The 17186-nt window shown below is 41.7% G+C and overlaps 1 protein-coding gene across 2 annotated transcripts in view; it reads right to left on the bottom strand.

Annotated features, from left to right (window-relative positions):
• Nucleotides 1–17186, bottom strand: part of BORCS5 (BLOC-1 related complex subunit 5) — a 714757-nt gene that overhangs the window by 63185 nt on the left and 634386 nt on the right. Inside the window, exon 2 of one of the 2 annotated variants that reach the window (XM_049783334.1) lies at nucleotides 15182–15326. In XM_049783334.1, coding sequence (XP_049639291.1) covers nucleotides 15182–15293 — 112 coding nt within the window. In that variant the 5' untranslated portion in view covers nucleotides 15294–15326. The remainder of the gene's footprint in view (nucleotides 1–15181; nucleotides 15327–17186) is intronic. The other variant, XM_049783335.1, reaches the window with a different exon arrangement.

Raw genomic sequence — 17186 nt, forward strand, 5'->3', positions numbered from 1 at the left:
GTCCAGAGGCCATGCCCAGCAATGTTTGGCCCAGCTATGCAGAACTGCTCAGGGCAGCAGTGCTCATAGCCTGACAGGGCCACATCCAGATCTTTTCAGAGGCCTTCGGTGCAGATCTGCCCTCCTAGCACCTAAGCTCTCTCCTCTCCAAGCCTGAGAGTGACATTTCCCTCAATTCAAGTCTGAAGGGATTAAAGGGAGAGCACCCAGGACAAAAATGGGAAGTAGTCTGATGACCTGGCCCCTAAAACCAATATTTTAAAAATGTTTCACCAACAACTTCTTTGCTTTTTTTTTTATTTTTGTTTTATTCTTTAGGGGCCACACCTGGCTGTGTTCAGGACTTACTCCCAGCTCTGCACTTAGTAAGCACTCCTGACTATATGGGTTAGTTACATGCAGACAAATACCCTACCCACTGTGCAATCTCTCCGGCCCCCTCTTCAGCAGCTTCTTCTGCACAATAATTTTTTTTTGGGGGGGGCCATACTCAGCAGCGCTCAGGGGCTATTCCTGGCTCTGTGCTCAGAAATAGCTCCTGGCAGGCACGGGAGACCATGTGGGATACTGTGATTCAAACCACCGTTGGTCCTGGGTCAGCTGCTTGAAAGGCATACGCCCTACTGCTGTGCTATCTCTCTGGCTCTTGCACAATAAAATGTTGTAAATAACTAGTATTAAGGTCACTAATATAAGTTCTTCCCATTGTCATCCTTTGCCATCCTTCTCAGATATGTAAATTTTCCCATTAAGTTTACCTAAAGGATGATATTTTTTTAATAATAAAGTCACATGTTCAATCACAATGATCTGTTAAAAAATGTAGTTGTCTGGGGCCGGAGAGATAGCACAGCAGTGTTTGCCTTGCAAGCAGTGAATCCAAGACCTAAGGTGGTTGGCTCAAATCCTGGTGTCCCATATGGTCCCCCGTGCCTGCCAGGAGCTAGTTCTGAGCAGATAGTCAGGAGTAACCCCTGAGCACCACCGGATGTGGCCCAAAAACCAAAAAAAAAAAATGTAGTTGTCCTCACTAGATTGTGAGAGATTCGGAATTTGAGGGCCTTAGTTGGCAGTTTCTTTTATTATTACTTTTTCCAGTGTCACAGATTAATCCTAGGGCCATATACAATGCTATGCTATTCCACTGCTAAACTACATTCCCAGCTACAATCTAGTTGCTTTGATGAACAGTAGGACTTCAATAACTATAAATAAATTCACATATAGAATGGCACCATTCTGTGAGATCAGACTACAGGGCTGAAAACTCTGGGACTTTCTTTTCAGAATGGGATTGGGTAGAGTGCCTTCCCTGCCCCACTCCTAACCCACCCCACAACCTGAAAACCCAGCAGCCCCACCCATTAATTCCATCTTCCCAGCAGAGAAATGCACAATTCCTCCACCAAGCTCCAAAAGAAAATAATGGCCAATATTTCCCAGATAGTCTGGTCCTGAATGATACCTCTGTGGCATTCTCAGAAAGCGGTGGGGCAGATTCCCTTTTCTGCATGAACTACAGCAGCCCAACACAACACCCTATATTCTCCAACAGAAATGGCCCTGCTCCACAACTTAACCTTATCAAACATCCAAGCCACCAAAGTTGCTTTAGTTCTAAAGATCCTAGACCACAAACCTCAATATTTTATAGTCATGTCAGTCCAGCAGTATCACAGGAAATATGATGGGAAAGTTACATAGAAATCTACCAAGATCAGTGAGCCTAAAGAGTAACATAGAAGGCTCAACTAGCATCTATCACAGCCATAGTAAATCTATGGATTTACTAAATCCATAGATACTAACTTCAATAACACCATGAAGAGATACAACAATTATTTTGAATTGACACTTGTTAATCTAAGGTTTTGGGTTTTTTTTTGGGGGGGGGGCGTTTACACCGGCAGCACCCAGGGGTTACTCCTGGCTCTACGCTCAGATATCGCTTTTGGCAGGCTCAGGGGACCATATGGGATGCCGGGATTCGAACCACCATCCTTCTGCATGCAAGGCAAATGCCCTACTAACATGCTATCTCTCTGGCCCCTAATCTAAGTTTTACTAATTCCATTTGCCTTTGTATCGTACAAACACTATGAAGCAAATCTGTTTGTAACTGAAAATAATAATAACAAAAAAAATTTTTTTGTTTTTTGGGTCACACCCGGCTGAGCTCAGGGGTTGCTCCTGGATCTAAGCTCAGAAATCATTCCTGGCAGGCTCGGGGGACCATATGGGATGCTGGGATTTGAACCAACATCCTTCTGTATGAAAGGTAAATGCCCTTTCTTCATGCTGTCTCTCCGGCCCAATAATAACAAATTTTAAAAATAAAAGAAAGGGATCGTAGTAGTGGCCAGAGCGGTAAGGCACTAGCCTAGGACAGACTTCGGTTCCATCCCCCCCCCGCGTCCCATATGGTCCCCCAAGCCAGGAGCAATTTCTGAGCGCATAGTCAGGAGTAACGCCTGAGCATCACCAGTGTGGCCCCCCCCCCAAAATAAGTTAATAATTAATTTAATTAAATTAAAGGCAGACATTGCTTCCACTGATGTCTGAGAGTGAAAAAAATAAACTCAAAAATACAAATATAGGGCTGGAGAGATAGTAAAGTGGGTAGGGTGTTTTCCTTACAGGAGACTGACCCAGGTTCAACACCCAAGACCCCAAATGGCCCCTCCAAGCATCACCATGAGTGATTCCGGAGTACAGAGCCATCTGAACAACATAAGGTGTGACCCCAAAACAAACAAAATACAAATGCAGTAAAATTTGCAGCAAATGAATCTCTCCAACTTGGAGGTGGGTGGGAATGGAATTTTTTTAATTCTGGGAACACTTTAAAGCCTCAGCTTTCCAAAGAAAACTTCTTGGTCTGAAATATTTAAAAATAGAAGCACATTTACATGTGATCTTTGGAAAAGTAGAAAAAATTAAAGATGACTGAGAGAATTTTAGACTACTCAGCCTTGGATTGTGTTTGGGCTGTCACTCAACAGATATTATTGGCAAACCAGAGCCTTAAAGAGAAATATACACATTTGTCTTTCCTGTCATATTCTAAGAGACATTGGTTGGTTCAGGCAGGAAATAATCATTTACAATGCTATATCCTTGAACATGAGCTAATGTAAACCATGTATATTTTGTTTAATTCACAACACACATTAAAAGTTTAAAGAGACAAAAAAAATGAGTACATAAACTATTTAACATGCAATCTGACATGATAATTTAATTTGACTTAAAATAATTCAACTTGATTCAAAAATCAGAATTTAACTAGCACAAGGATGGTTATATGAGCTGAGAAAAAGAAAATCAAAGCAGTATGGCTCAGATATAATAATGGGTAAGAATTATTTGAGCATCTTAATTACATCTTTTTTTGTCTATACAAAAAGTTCATAAAACCATGAATATTCTAGCAGTGCTGTTGTCTCTACATGACTAGCTCCTAAGCATCCCTCAAAGCCTTTTTTTTTTCCATGAAGCTGCCCCAAATTTCCAGGTCAAGTAAATTATTCTCTCCTCCATACATGCTCATGTAAGCATATGGACAGAATTACTCATACCGTACTATGAAGAATTAGAAAACTACAAGCTCCAAATGGAGAGAAACTGTGTCTTAGATTCTGTTAATTCCATCCTCAGGAATGCAACCAGACACTTGGCTGGTGTTTACCAAAACACTGCAGAAATGAATGGCCCATGGAAAAGGAAAAAAATGGTAATCAGATCTGCCCCCCAAAAAAGGATTAAAAAGCATTTCAGGAGCCAGCACTATGTTGGCTCATCAGCCAGTACCATAGACTCATTTTATTATAGAAAGAGATGTAAACCAAGCCTTGAAAAATCACAGGTATACCAGCCTCATGGCTGAAAACTGGAGCACACTCAGGAGGAGGAGTGGGCTAAGTCCTTGACCTTGTTAAAGCCTCAGCAACCACACACATCACAATGCCACCTCACCAATGGCCCGACTTCACTGCTTTAACCACTGATCTCTGCAGAGACACCTAATTGACCTGAACTCCAGGTATACTGCTTAATGGTCTGAGAACTCTGGAGTTCTCTTGGAGTGAATGTAGGCAACCTCTCCCTTTATTTCTCCCACCCTGGCCTCTCATACTTCTGGAGCCCTGACAGCCACAGTCACACACCACAGGGGCTACCATGTCAACCACAGAACCTGGAATTCCTGGACTAAATAGCAACATATGCAGCCACACAACACCTCCAAATTTTTCAACAATGAACACCACAGTAAGAACACACCAAACTAGATCAAAGTAATATAGAAGCCACATAGGTCAACAAACAAAACCAATAACACAGAAACAAACAGCTTAGTAAATCATCGGACAATGTCTTAATGATCCTGTTGTGAGATATAACAATTTTCACAAATTTTCTTTTGTAGTTTGCCTTGCACGTGGCTAACCCGGGTTCAATTGCCAAGATTCCATATAGTCCCCTAAGCCTGGTAGGAGTGATTTCTGAGGCAGAGCCAGGAGTAACCCCTGAGCACTGTCAGGTGTGGTCCAAAAAGAAACAAAAAATTTTCTTTGCTGAAGTTCTTTTTGTCAATAACTCCATTACCACTAGTTGTAAACAGCAATATGAACAAAATTATTTCATGCCTGTCACGGGTGCAGGCTTGGGGATGGGTGGAGAAACCAAAAACAATGGTAGCGAAATGTTACACTGGTAACATTGTGGTAACACCAACATTGGTGTTGGAACATAGAATGGCAGAAACAACTGTATTATGAGCAACTATATAAACCACAGTGTTTTAAAAAATAAGCAATTAAAAAAAAATTTTTTTTTTGGCCACACCCGTTTGAGGCTCAGGGGTTACTCCTGGCTATGTGCTCAGAAATCGCCCCTGGCTTGGGGGAACCATATGGGACGTCGGGGGATCGAACCGCGGTCCGTTCCTTGGCTAGCGCTTGTAAGGCAGACACCTTACCTCTAGCACCACCTTCCCGGCCCAGCAATTAAAAATTTAATTAAATAAAAAGTGCTTCAGGGAGTGGAGAATTTCTATTTCTGCCTACCAAGGTTAACTGTTTCTGTGCCTCCTAGCAATGGTACGTCAGCATTCAAGGACTTTTATCCTTGGTGATAGAATGCAAGTGAGCCTTATTTTTTCCCCAGCTGAGGCTGATTGGCAGTTTCTAGGACACAGACCAAGGAATGATGCTTATGAAGAGCTCTCTGGCTCTTTGGTTTTGTTTTTTTGTTGGGTTTTTTTTAATATAATTTTTATTTTGATCATAGTGGCTTACATATTGTTGACAATAATATTTTAGGTACATATTTACATAAAATCAGGGGGGATTTCCATCACCAAACTGTCCTCCCTACACCTTCGTTTTTGTCCTACCTCCCATATCCTCTTCCCTCACCCCCCAGGGCTGCTAGAATATGTGATCCCCTCTGTATCTAGCCTACTACTTAGTAGTCTTGAACCTGTTTGGTCTTGGTGCCTCCCTTATTTCCCCCTCTAACTGGGAGGCAGGACTAGCTAGTTCAAGTTGCGTGGTTTTGTTTGAAGAAGACAAAAGTAATAAACTGTCGGTGCGGTGGCACTAGAGGTAAGGTGTTTGCCTTGCCAGCGCTAGCCTAGGACGGACCGCAGTTCAATCCCCGGAGTCCCATATGGTCTCCCAATCCAGGAGCAACTTCTGAGCACATAGCCAGGAGTAACCCCTGAGTGTCACCGGGTGTGACCCAAAAACCAAAAACCAAAAAAAAAAAAAAAAAAAAAAAGTAATAAACTGGGGTAAAAGTCTAATATGCCGAAAATGGGCGGAATTCTTCTAGAGGCTCTCATCATCGGTTTGAGAGACGAAGGAGAAAAAGAAGGTGAAACACTCCACCAGTACTAAAAGAAGTGTCAAATATCCAGTGAGGACTCCAACAATAACGATAAGCACCACAAAAAAAAAAAAAAAAGAAAAGAAAAAAGAAAGAAAGAAAGAAAAAAAACGCCATGGTCTTGAAACAAGAAACATGGCATAGCACATAAAGAAAGAAAAGAAAAGAAGAGAAAAAAATAAGTATAACTGGGGACAACAACTTCAATAACCACCCCCAAACAGAGAAACTGACCAAAAATATAGAGGTAAATAAAAATGATAATAATAATAAATGACGATTAAAAATAATATATAAAAAATAAACAATGTTTTGTGCTTTTTGTTCTTTTTTTTTTTCCCTCCTGCCCTGGCACAGTAAATATTGGGGTCATTCGAAAAGGAATTCACTTGGCCTAAGAGATATGGGGTTTCTCCATCCTTGGAGTATACTGTCATGGGATTAACTATAGACTCTGTTCAGGATCATTTACTCTCCCGGTGGTGCTTTTGTGGTGTTTGGGAGACTTCTGCTCTGTCCTGGGTGATACAATCAGACCGGCTCTTTGGTTTTTGAGTCAGAGTTTTTGAGTCATGAGTTAGAGCAAGAATGTAGAATTAGGGGGACCCTAAGAGACATGCTAACTCCACAGGAGAAAGCACCATCACATGACAAGCAGCAAGGCTTGAGTTGAACCTCTGCAGGGCTGGAGAAAGAACTCAGGAAAGCAACAGGCCAATTTCTGAAAAACATCCATCTAAAAATCACCTATATAGGCCACAGAGATTATACAGTGGTTAGGGCACTTGTTTTGCATATGGCTGACCTGGGTTTAATCCCAAGCACAACATACAACCCCTCAAGCACCACCAAGAGAGATCCCTGAGCACCGAGTCAAAAGTAAGCCCTGAGCACCACTGGCTCAAAATATTTTAAAATTTTTTCCAGGTATGCCTAGAAGAAAGAATACCAGATGAGTAACAGAAATTAGTTCATTCTATAAAACCAATATAATGTAGAAGAAATGATAAAAGCAGCAAATCAATAGCTGGCATCCACCACTGCTAGATTTATTCAGTCAAGAAATACCAATCGTGGGGCTGGAACAATAGTGTAGTGGGTAGGGTATTTGCCTTACTCACAATAGACCCAGATTCAATCCCCAGCATCCCACATGGTCACCCAAGCTTGCAAGTAGCAATTCTTGAGCATAGGCAAGAATAACTCAGAGCAAAAACCAAAGGAAACAAACACTCTCTGTAAAAGAAAGTGTAAAATAACATTTTTCAGAGTCTCACAGTATGGCCTTAAAAATATAATCCAAAGAACAAAAAGTTCCTAAGAAAACTGAACAAGATGGCTGGGGAAAGAGTTCAACTAGAGAGAAGGACTCCTGCTCTGCACACAAAAGCCTCCCCCCCCCCCACTCCTCTAAACTCCCCCCCCCCCAATTCAATTTCCAAGTGTCTCACACAGTTCCCTGTGTGGACTCAGGTGTGGCCCTAAGCACAAAGCCAGGTAATGCCCAAAAACCAAAAAGGAAACAAATTTTTGCTACTGCAAATACCATATTCATATGAACAAACCAACAAGGAACCTTCCACACAGCTGCTTAGTGTTCCTCCCTTGTAGTTACACTGTGTACATTTGACCTTCCTTGTTCGTAAGGACATACCAGTCCTTAGGCAACAAGACAATCTCATGTTGTATCCAAGGTCAGTAACAAAACCATAGGGCAGTCACAAAGAATGCTATGGCATGCACAAACACCCATGCCTCTGCATATATGCAGAGATTTCAACTCCAGGAGCGATCACTCTTATAATATACATATAAGTCAATACAGCATTACTATTGAATACTTTATTTCTATAGAAAAACCAAAAATAGTGGAAATCAAAAAAAAGAAAATAAGGGAGCGACATTAAAAGTCTAGAGTTTGGAATTCAATTGCATCAAATCTACATTTTCCTTCTGTGTGGTTATGGGCATTTACTGGTACTAATTTTTTTTTAATTAGCTGCTTTACATTTCAAAAGAAATCCCTAATTCGAAAAATGTTAGCCCTTCCAAAAAATAAAATAACACAGAAATTCTCTTGACTTACTTAGGACACAGTAAAAATTATACTCTTGGTCTATTTATCCAAAAGGGTTAAGACCAAAGAAAGAATCTGCTTGCTTGTTAAAAATGCAAACATGACCTCAGTCTTACCAAGAGCCCCAAACTCGCCTAGCCACTGCCTCTGCAGATCACCCACCAGCATTGGCATTACATCATATGACATTATGGAACAATAGCAAACTCTGAGTAATACTTGAATATATTGTTCTGAAGGAGTAAACTGTCATTAACTTGAATAAAAGCTTTCTGAAATAAAATCTGGGGGGTACAGCCTTCACTGTGTGGCCTTTTTACTTCTTTATGAAATAACCTCATCCTGAAAGCAGCAAAGGGGCAAAAATAAAAGAGAAAGAGATTAGAATATAAGGGCAACAGCAATGAGGGCCCTCCACAGCTGCCCGAGAGGCAGAACTCAAAGGCAGGGTTCTAAATTACCAGGCAGAACAATGTCAATGCAGTAGGTTCAGCCAGGATGTGGCTCAGCAGAAGAGCACTTACCTTGCATGTGTTAGGCCCTTGGTTCAATCCCCGATTCCAAGAACAAAACAAAACAAAACCCAAGGGGAGTCTTCAAGACAAATCCTGCACCTAAAACCCCAAACCCCCACCACATACCCTACTTCCTGTTCCAATCCATAGACCCCTGGAGTGAGCTCTATGAAAATTGAAAGCAAGTCTCATTCTCTGCACATTAGTCATGTATTGCCTCTCCCCTACCCCTGTGTCTCTTCTATCCCCTCATCTCCCAATCCTGATCCGTTGTCTTCCCCTAATTTAACCCTCTTTACCCTCAGTTCCTAACTCAGTAGGCACCAAGATTGGCCTCCTGCCCCAACAGACCACCTTCCAGTTCCTCAGTGAAAGACACCCTCTGGGTCCCCATTCTCATGCCTCGGCAAAGAACTACAACTAGCACGCCTGCTGATTCATGCTTGATGGCCCGTCTCACCCCCACCAAATCGTGGACTGTTGCACGATACAGGAATCAGCCTCAGCAAAACCCCAGCTCAAAGACACTATATGGTCTCGTACTGCATGCAGCAAAGCATCTCTCAAACTCAATTCCAAGGCCTGTGAATCGAAAAGTACCTTGGCTTTTTTATTTGAAACTTTTTTTCTTTATATAAACATCTTGATTACATATATGATTGTGATTATGTTTCAGTCATGTAAAGAACACCCCCTTCACCAGTGCAACATTCCCACCACCAATGTCCCAAATCTCCCTCCATCCCACCCCACCCCCACCTGTACTCTAGACAGGCTTTCCAGTTCCCTCATTCATTCACATGATTATGGTAGTTCTCTGTGTAGTTATTTCTATAACTGCACTCACCACTCTTTGTGGTGAGCTTCATGAAGTGAGCTGGAAGTTCAAGCCCTCCTCTCATTGTCTCTGAGGATTGCTGCAAAAATGACTTTTATTTTTCTTAAAACCCATAGATGAGTGAGACTATTCTGTGGGTGTGTGTCTCTCTCTCTCTCTCCCTCTGACTTATTTCACTCAGCATGATAGATTCCATGTACATCCATGTATAGGAAAATTTCATGACTTCATCTTTCCTGACGGCTGCATAATATTCCACTGTGTATATGTACCACAGTTTCTTTAGCCATTCGTCTGTTGAAGGGCATCTTGGTTGTTTCCAGAGCCTGGCTATTGTGAATAGTGCTGCAATAAATATAGGTGTGAGGAAGGGGTTTTTGTATTGTGTTCTTGTGTTCTTAGGGTATATCCCTAAGATATCCCTAAGGAGTGAAATAGCTGGGTCGAATGGGAGCTCAATTTCCAGATTTTGGAGGAATCTTCATATCGCTTTCCATAGAGGTTGGACTAGATGGCATTCCCACCAGCAGCGGATAAGAGTTCCTTTCTCTCCACATCCCCGCCAGCACTGATTGTTCTCATTCTTTGTGATGTGCACCAATCTCTGTGGTGTGAGGTGGTATCTCATCATTGTTAGTACCTTGGCTTTTACTCCCCACAAGAATATATCAAAAGACCTAATTGGGAGTCTTATATTGCCTGCAGAAGCTCAATACCTGTATAACAATACTTTTTTTTGTTTGTTTGTTTTTGAGCCACACCCGGCGGTGCTCAGGGGTTACTCCTGGCTGTCTGCTCAGAAATAGCTCCTGGCAGGCACGGGGGACCATATGGGACACCGGGATTCGAACCAACCACCTTTGGTCCTGGATCGGCTGCTTGCAAGGCAAACGCCGCTGTGCTATCTCTCCAGGCCCATAACAATACATCTTAAGATGTGTATTTCTAAATATACAGGTAGCCTCCTCCACCACTTGTTCTATTCGAATACCTTTTCTTTTTAACTAAGTTTTATTTATTGTTCTATTTTAATATATACATTTTTTCTCTATCCTTACCATTTTGGTGCTGCTTGGTACAAAAAGCCTTGACTGGGATAAAAGCTCAGAACAAAACCAGACAACAGAGACTGTGTGTACAGCCTGTCATTCTTACCCAGAATAGCACCAGCAACACAGTATGACACCATGTTTTTGTATGGGCACAGTAAAAAAAGGGGAAACCATAGACACAGAAACAAGATCTTATCTTCTAGGCATAAGAACTCACTTTTTATAGCAGAAGGGTGCCTCCCATCCTGAACATGTGTCATGTGGATACAACATGGTCCCCTGGAGATTGGACAGTGTTAATCCAATCCCAAACCCCAGATCCCTGACATAGAAATGATACAGCTCTGGGCAACACCACCAGGAACTAAGCTCCATTGGAAGATTTATAACACTACTCTGGCACCAACTGTGCCAGTTTTGATATGACAACGAGGAAAGGAAAACTTGACCTAAGACCAGGCTGAACTATCACATCACCTAACACTAAATGGAAATCAGAGGAGATACTGTTCTTTGAACTGTGAAAAATAAGAGCACCAACAACAGATAACTGACTTTGACAACCGTGACTGAACAGAACCTACCTTGGGACTAATAAGGAAAACCCTACCCTAGGCTGTGGCCCAGGACACATAAAAAACAACAACAACAACAACAACAACAACAAGATGTCTTATTGCAGAGGTCCAACTTGAACAACAGAGACTGAGCAGAACCTTTGGATCCATAATATCCTAGGCTTCGGCTTAGGGACTGAACGAAAACAGGGAGCAAGTGTTACAGAAAACTGAACACAACAACAACGATGGATAGGAACCTCTCAGGGGTCCTCAAACTTTTTAAACAGGGGTCCAGTTCACTGTCCCTCAGACCATTGGAGGGTCTGACTCTAGTAAAACAAAACTTATGAACGAATTCTTATGCACACTGCATATATTTTATTTTGCAATGAAGAAACAAAACAGATACAAATACAGTATGTGGCCCGTGGGCCATAGTTTGAGGACCACTGCGTCTAGATTCTAGAACCTAGAGACTCTATCCTAGACCCTGACCTATAACCAGCACAAATACCAAGATCGCTAGCTACAGTGCTTGATTTTCTCACACACAACTGAGAAGAAACTTTCCTGCCATCACAAAAAAGCCTTTGGGATGAGGTAATGAGTATATATGGAGCCAGGGGTTGATCCCATGATGGTATACATCAAGGATGGAGAAACCCTGAATCTCTTAGGCCACGAGAATTCACTTTCTTCCCCAATGCTTACTGTGCCTATGCAAAAAAAAAAAAAAAAAAAAAGTGGAGGGAACGCCAAACCCTGCCACTCCAGCACCCATACTTTTTCTTGTTTTGTTTTGTTAGTTTTTGACTTTATTTTCCTTCTCTTTTTCTTCCACTTTTCTCTTTCTTTGTCACTCCTGTGGTTATTATTTAGAGATTTACTTTTATTTTTATTTGCCGGGTCCATTTTTTCTTCCATTATTTTTTCTCTTCTCTTTCTTTTTTTGGTAGTTGTCATCAAATTTTTTTCTCCTTTTTCTTATCCTTTTTATCTCCAATGATGGTGGAATGGATGCTCAATCTACAACAAGCTGTAAAGTGGAGACCAGTTGCACTAGCATTCTGGGGGGTAGAGGAAGGAGATATGGGATGCATACTGGGAACAGGGGCGGAGGGAGGACAGCACTGGTGGTGGGAATGCCCCTCATTCATTGTCACTATGTACCATAAATGATGCAGTGAAAGATTTGTAATGCACTTTGGTCACAATAAAAAATTTTTAAAAATTAAAAAAAAAAAAAGAAAAGAAAACCTCAATGTCCACCAGGCCCTATTAAGATGGGGAACTGCTTAGAGCTAAGTGACTTAGGTAGTGGATTAAAACTCTCAATGTTTTCATCTGTGTAATGAAAAGAATAATGGCTTTCATACAAGGATGACCTATATTTTATTCTTATTTATTTTTGAGTTTAGGGACACACCTCGATGTGCTCTGGTCTAAGCCTAGCTCTTCTCTCAGAGATCATTCCTGGTGGTTTCTGGAGACCATATGTGATGTCAGGGATTGAACCTAAGTCAGCTGTGTGCAAAGCAAGTGCCCTACCCATTGAACTATAGCTCTAGACCTTAAGTTTTAGTTATCTAATGATACTCATTATTATTTCAACCCAGTCATTCCTTTTGCCTATCTTGTTGAATCACCAAGCTCTTTCCTTCATATGCATGAAACATAAGCATCTACTGCAATATTCCCGGCCTTTGTTGTTCCTGTTCCCACAGTCTGGCTTGAGTAGGCCATGGCCAGGTGTCACCAGCCCTATTCTCAGGCTATACTTGCCCAATGCATCTTCTCCTTTCCTTGACAGGCCCCTGATCTCTTCACAGCAACCTGCTCTGTGAGAGAGTTGTCTCTCTCTCACACCTCTTTCAGGTTCCAAAAAATCAAAAAAAAAAAAAAAAAAAAGGCAACTGTCAGTTGATGGCCAGGTCCCTGGAAAAAAACAGGCATCTATTCCATCAGGTCTAGCAAACTACACTTAGAACACACTCACTCTCAGAGTGTCCGGAGATGATGTTAAATACAAGGTTAGCTTCCCTTTAAAAACAGTCTTCTCCTAAATTCTTCTTCCAATAGTCAATTTGGCATCATCAAATAATTTCAAATACCTAAAATGAAAATATTCATCTGAAAAGTATAACATTCTGGGGTTTGGGGCCTGAGCAATGGTGTAGCAGACAAGATACTTGCCTTGCATATCACCAACCTAGGTTCAATCCCCAGCACCCCAGATAGACCCCCAACTTCTATCAGTCATCAAATGCAGAGCCAGGAATAACCCCTGAGCACTGCTAGGTATGGCCTGAAAACCAAATAATAAATTAAAAAAAAAATGCAGGAGGTTCTAGATGAGTTTTTTGGGTCTCACCCAGCAGTAGTTAGGACTTACTTCTTGGCAGGTTTGAGGGACTAGATGAGGTACCAGGGATTAAACCCAAGTCAGCTGAATGCATGAAAGAATCTTCCCCACTATACCATCTCTCCAGTTCTATGGGCTATTTTAATTTTGCTTGTTCCCAGAATTTCCCTAAAGAAGGAACTCCAATTAGTTCTAAAGGATTTGTGGGGAGAAAGAACAGAGGGGAAACTGTGATTCACTGGAAGTAATGTCAAAGCCGTAAGGAGGAGGATGAAAACCGAGATTAGTTCCCTTCTAAGTCTCTCAAAAAAGGGCTATGTCTTTTTGTCTAGTGAACACGAACATGTGGAAATGAACATTTCAAGGACACTGACTTCTGAGGAAAAAGTCAAACACTTTTCAAAATAACAAAAGTCAAGAAAACTTTACCAAAAAAAAAAAAAAAAGAAGAAAACTTTACCAAAGACTAACACCATGGACTGTGGACAATGGGAAAAAGGTTTGTCAAGTGCTGGTATGAAAGGGAAAGCAAGTGGGTCATCTACACAGCACCACTGAGGCCTGGGTGGATAGCACAAAGTGTCAGAGTTAGCCTCTGAACACCACTTGGTATAGACTCACCAAAATACTCTAATAAATAAAGCACCACCCACTTTTTAAGAAAATGGTGGGAAGTAACATAACTGGAATAGAATTTGACATCAGTGACATAAATGTTCAACTTTATCCACCTATATGCCAGCTGTTTAATCTCAACTAAATTATTCCAACATACTTAATGCTGTAAAATTAAAGGGACTGTGGGGCTGGAGTAAGTACAGCAGGTAGGGCACTTGCATTGCCTTGCATGCGATCAACCTGTGTTTGATCACCAGCATCCAATATGGTACCCTGAGCAATTCCTGAGTGTAGAGCCAAAAATAACCATTGAGCATTGCCAGATGTGGAAAAAAAACATTTTAAAGGATTGGTGTGTGTCTGTGTATGTGTGTGTGTGTTTTTTAAGTGTAGAGTGGGTAGTGGGTAGAACTTTTTAATACACATAATTATCTATATATAGACATTTTATATTAGATTGTTCCATAGCCTTATGCTCATTTATCCTTCTAATCTTCGGAGGAGAGGGAGACAAAGAGATTTTTTTTATAATTACATAAACCACAATAGTTAATAGGAAAACAAAATCATTTATAAAATTCATTTTAAAGGGTGGCTAACTCATTCAGGCAACTTGGGAAAGCTACTATTTTATCGACTCTATTAAACTGCGCTCAGGTGGGCCAGAGGTTGGAATTCTGTGGTAGAGGTGCCTGCTTTGAATGGGCAAGGCCCTGGGTCAGACCCCTAGCACTAGTGGAGAAAAACTAGCGGGGGGGAAAAAATACAATCTATGAATCCCAAAAGGATAAATTATAAGTGTATCAGCAGCCATGAAGATTTTCTTGATGTAGTGACTAGTGACTCTGTTGTCCTGACCAAATAAGAATGGAATCTTTTCTTAGAAATATATCAGGTTAAGGTCAACTCCAACACCATGCTTTTCATTCACTCAATCTCTACATTAAACTAATCTATTTTAAGCACTGAGTATTCAGCAGTGCACAGAAGACTGAAGGTCTTGCAGAAGGGCGCTGACATATTAGCCAAGAAACACAGGCAGTCATAGTAAACTGTGCTGTCACTGGTGATGAAGTGCTACGGAGAAAGGCAGGCAGGGAAAAAAGATGTAGTTCTAAGCAGGGCCATTGCAGAAGACTTTGAACACCTCATTGAAGCAGACTCAAAGGAGGTGAGGGAGCCCAGCCAGCGTGTGGCTATCTGGGGAGGAGCTAGGGTCCTGCAAATCTTCCCTAGAAGTTCGGAGTAGACAAAGTCAACAAGTCCTTACCTTTCAGAAGTGGTTGAAAAGTTGGAATCTCTTGCAACTTGATGACATCAGGATCATTGCTGACGTTCCTTGAGGCCTGGGAGCCCTGAGCTACCACCACAATATCATCCATCTTGGCTCTGTGCTTTGCAGAAGGGGCCACTGGGTAGGGAAAAAGGGCACAGCTCAGCAGTTGAATGTTAGCTGCTTCAAAACTCAAATATGGGCTATTTAGTATGTTAATATTAGGGCATCAAAATACTTGCAGACACCTTGGATCAAACCCAGGCCTGGCACAGTACTAGGAACACTCAGGTCATGAGTGATCCCAACTACACAGCCTAGAGCAGCCCAAGCATGGCTAGTGTGACCCAAAAATGAAACAACAGGAACAATAAAACCCTCAAACAATGTCCTGAGACTGGATCATACTGACAACCAGAAGTAGTTCCTATGCACCAAAGGCAGTGGCCAAAAACAAAGCCAACAACCAAAAAACTTTAAGCATTACAGAAGTCCATAACATATAAGAAAACTACTTTTGTAAATTCAAATAATTATTCAGGTAACAAAAACCTGGGCAGATTGTGTTGGATTCTTCCTTCTTCAGTCCTGCTATTTTACCAATGAGAAATGACAGTGCAAAATCGAGCTGTGACTTATTCCAGGTCAAAAGTGCTAGAAACAGAAATCTCGTATACATGGGCCAGCCCTGGGCCACAAAGTTATCAAGCCAAGAATGTTTGATAGAGCCAGAAGAGATAGTACAATGGATAGTGTGCTAGTCTTGTACACAACTGACCTGGGTTTGATTGTTGCCACCATATCTAGTCTCCCTGAAGCTGCCAGAAGTGATCCCTGAGCTAGGAACAAGCCTTGAGTTGGGAAAACCTGGTCCTCGGCCTTAAATGATAGGTCAATTTCTGAGCCTGCCTTGTCAACCTTAAGGAGATAAGGGCATTGGTAGTAGGAAGGTTGCACTGGGGAAGGGGGGGTGTACGTTTTTTTGACTAAAACCCAACTACAAACGTATTTGTAATCATGGTGTTTAAATAAATACATTAATTAAAAAATAGCATTTGGAATCAGAAAAAAAGAAAAAAATTGACAGGTACTGATCAAAGAAGAACAGAAACAGAGCTTTATAGGTGGAGGCAAAGCTTAGAAAAGCAGAGGAAACGAGGCCAGAAAGAGCATGGAGGTAAGGTGTTTGCCTTGCATGCAGAAGGTAGGTGTTTCGAATCCCGGCATCCCATATGGTCCCCCGAGCCTACATAGAGCCAGGAATAACCCCTGAGCACCGCCGGGTGTGACCCAAAAACCAAAAAGAAAAAAAGCTGAGGAATGCAGGAAAGGCAGATAAATTTGAGGTCCCATCAGAGAAGGGAGCTATTTGGAAGTAAACACAATTGTAAGGATTCCCAGTCTAGGGGCCAGAGAGATAGCATAGCAATGAGGAGCTTGCCTTGCATGTGGCCGACCCGGAAGGACGAGGTTCGATCCCCAGGCATCCCATATGGTCCCCCAGCCTGTCAGCAGCGAATTCTGAGTGCAGAGCCAGGAGTAGCCCCTGTGCACCAATGGGTATGGCCCAACAACCAACCAACCAATCAATCAATAAAAAAAAAAAAAAAGTAAAAAAAAAAAAAGGATTCCCAGTGTAAGACATTCTGTCCTTCTCTTCCCAAATCTCTTCCTAACTGAGGTCAATAGGAACTTACAGGTCTGAGATATATCTCTAAGGTTAAAGTACACGTCAAATACAGACATCAAAATAAGTAAGAGTCAAAGAGATATCACAGAGGTAAGGCATCAGGCCTACTCTGATTTGATCTCCAGCACCCAATATGGTCCCCTAAGCTCCATCAGGAGTGACACTCGAGTGCAGAGCCAAGAGCAAACCCTGAGCATCACCAGGTATGGCTCTAAAAGTAAAAATAAATGTGAGGTTCTCTTTCCAGCACCCTAAAATAAAAACAAATGGACAAAACAATAAAATTCAGAGTTTCAAAGCCTAGAGACAGTC

Source organism: Suncus etruscus, chromosome 11 (genome assembly GCF_024139225.1).
Source record: "Suncus etruscus isolate mSunEtr1 chromosome 11, mSunEtr1.pri.cur, whole genome shotgun sequence".
NCBI classification, from domain to species: domain Eukaryota; kingdom Metazoa; phylum Chordata; class Mammalia; order Eulipotyphla; family Soricidae; genus Suncus; species Suncus etruscus.